This window comes from Emiliania huxleyi (genome assembly GCF_000372725.1).
Source record: "Emiliania huxleyi CCMP1516 chromosome Unknown EMIHUscaffold_2130, whole genome shotgun sequence".
In the NCBI taxonomy this organism is placed as follows: Eukaryota; Haptophyta; order Isochrysidales; family Noelaerhabdaceae; genus Emiliania; species Emiliania huxleyi.
Window position 1 is genome coordinate 3,398 of NW_005200477.1, and position 1,987 is coordinate 5,384.

Sequence of the window (1,987 nt, forward strand, 5' to 3'; positions counted from 1 at the left end):
CGCCTGCAGCAGCGCCGCGACGAGAGCGAGCAGCTGCTGCTTTGGGGCGCCGTCGCCGTCCTCGTCGCTCTTCTCGGCCTCGATGCGGAGGCCGAGGAACCAAAAGATGTCGGCCAGGTCCGACTGCACCCGCGGCAGCAGCGCCCGGTCGACCAGCGCCGCGTCCGAGAGCACCGTCACGAGCCGCTCCGGCTCGAGCGCGCCGCGCACGACGGCGGAGGAGAGGTCGTGCAGGACCACCTTGAGCGGGTTGGGCGCGGACGGGTCGGCCGGCGACGCCGCCGCCTCAGAGATGGCCGCGGCGCAGCCCTCGTCGCTCCAGTTGTCGAGCAGCGACTGCGACATGGTGTGCCAGCGTGTGCGCTGAAAAGAAGAATTTTTACCCCCTCGAAAAGAAGAAAAGGAAAAAAGAGTGAGGCTGAGCACGTGAGCCCCGTGGCTCGAAGCGGTTCCTTTTTTGAGCAGCGGCGATGTATTCTTTTTTTGCTGGCCCGTACGTCATGACGGGGTAGGTAGGGTAGGTCTGGGCCCTCCCGTCGGGTTTTTCCCTCTCTTCACGCTGGAATTTTCAGAAAAAGAAAATTTCCGCGAAAATCACGATGTACGGGCCAGCAAGATGCCGCGCTCCTCGCACACGGCCACCAGCCTGCCGGATCGCCGCTGCACGGGGCTAGGCACCAGAAGATGAGTGGAATTGATGAATTGGGCCGTCGTCCGTGCCTCCCCTCTATACGTCAGAGTGGGACCTACGCCGCGCCGGGTAAGGGGCGCGCCCGGTCCTCGACGGAGCCGCGCGCCCCAAACGACCCAGGCGGCGAGTAGTCGTCCTCGAACCTTCGACATGTAGTTGCCCATAGTTAGCGCCCGCCCGCCCCCCCTTCTGTCGCTTCGCAAACGAAAAAACAAAATAAAACCAGGCAAAAGAGAAAGCGAGGCCAAAAAACGATTGCGTAAACGGCGTCACAAAGCCCGCCGGTTTTGATCGACAATCGTGAGATTGACCGCCGTCGACCAGAGAATCGACGGCAGCATGCAGACGATGTGCCAGCTTGCACGGCGCTCGCGCCGCGCCGGCTGGCTCATCGAGAGCGCTCTCTGGCGCCATCCGGGCCACGCGCGGCGCCGCGCGTGCCTCGCGCCACTCGCCTCGGCTGGCAGCACAGCGCCAAAGCCGCCTCGCAAACACCGCGCACAGCACCAGCATGCTGCCCACCAGGCAGCAGAGTGCTGCACCGGCGTGCAGCGGATGCTGCGGCGCTGCGGCGCTGCCTCCCCGCCCTGTCCACGGAGCAGGCGAGCGGCGGCACGGCCTTCCACCAGCTGCAGGAGGTGCGCACTTCCAAAAGGAAGCACCAGATGCACCTTCAGCACACGCAGCTTTGCGCAGCGCAGCGCACGGGCTACGCCACGCAAAGCCGACCCTCAGTCTGGCCAAGAGGCTGTCTGCGGAAGGCCTGGCAGCGCGTACTCGCCTCCTCCGCGGCCATGCCCTCCGCCCGGGCGAGCGAGGAGCGGGGACACAACCATTTCTGGAATCGTGTGTCCCCGACATTTCTTTTTCGTTGTCAGAACAGCAGAACTTGGAGTCGAAGTTGAAAGTTGAAGTTTGTGTCAGAACGGGACCAAGTTTGTGTCAGAACAGGGCCTACGCCTCAACGTGAGATTGTCGCCTTGTGGGAGGATGTGCTGTGTGTGACTGTGTGCGTGTGTGTGTTGAGTCCGTCCGTCCGTCCGTGGCTCGGTCGTCGGAGGGAGGGAGACTTCAAGACAGAGAGAGGGAAGGAGCAGAGGCAACTGGGAATGTCAGAGCCCCTGAGCTGTGAAGAGAGGGGAGGATTTTGCGCTGTCAGAACACTGTCAGAACGTTGTCAGAACACTGTCAGAACGCTGTCAGAACGCTGTCAGAACGGCCAGGTCTCTGTCAGAACAGGTGTGGGAGCTCCACAAACCAGGTTAAAGGATATCCACCTCGAGAACCTCGAGAGAA

At 62.5% G+C, this 1,987-nt stretch overlaps 1 protein-coding gene across 1 annotated transcript; it reads right to left on the reverse strand.

Moving 5' to 3' along the window:
- Nucleotides 1-21: 21 nt before the first annotated feature.
- On the reverse strand, nt 22-1,083 carry EMIHUDRAFT_254148 (hypothetical protein; the record flags this gene model as incomplete). The annotated part of the gene is made up of 3 exons (XM_005780489.1): nt 22-386; nt 606-646; nt 965-1,083. Coding segments are annotated over 3 exons (525 nt in total), but the record flags the coding sequence as incomplete, so codon positions are not given.
- Between the last annotated feature and the right edge of the window lie 904 nt (nt 1,084-1,987).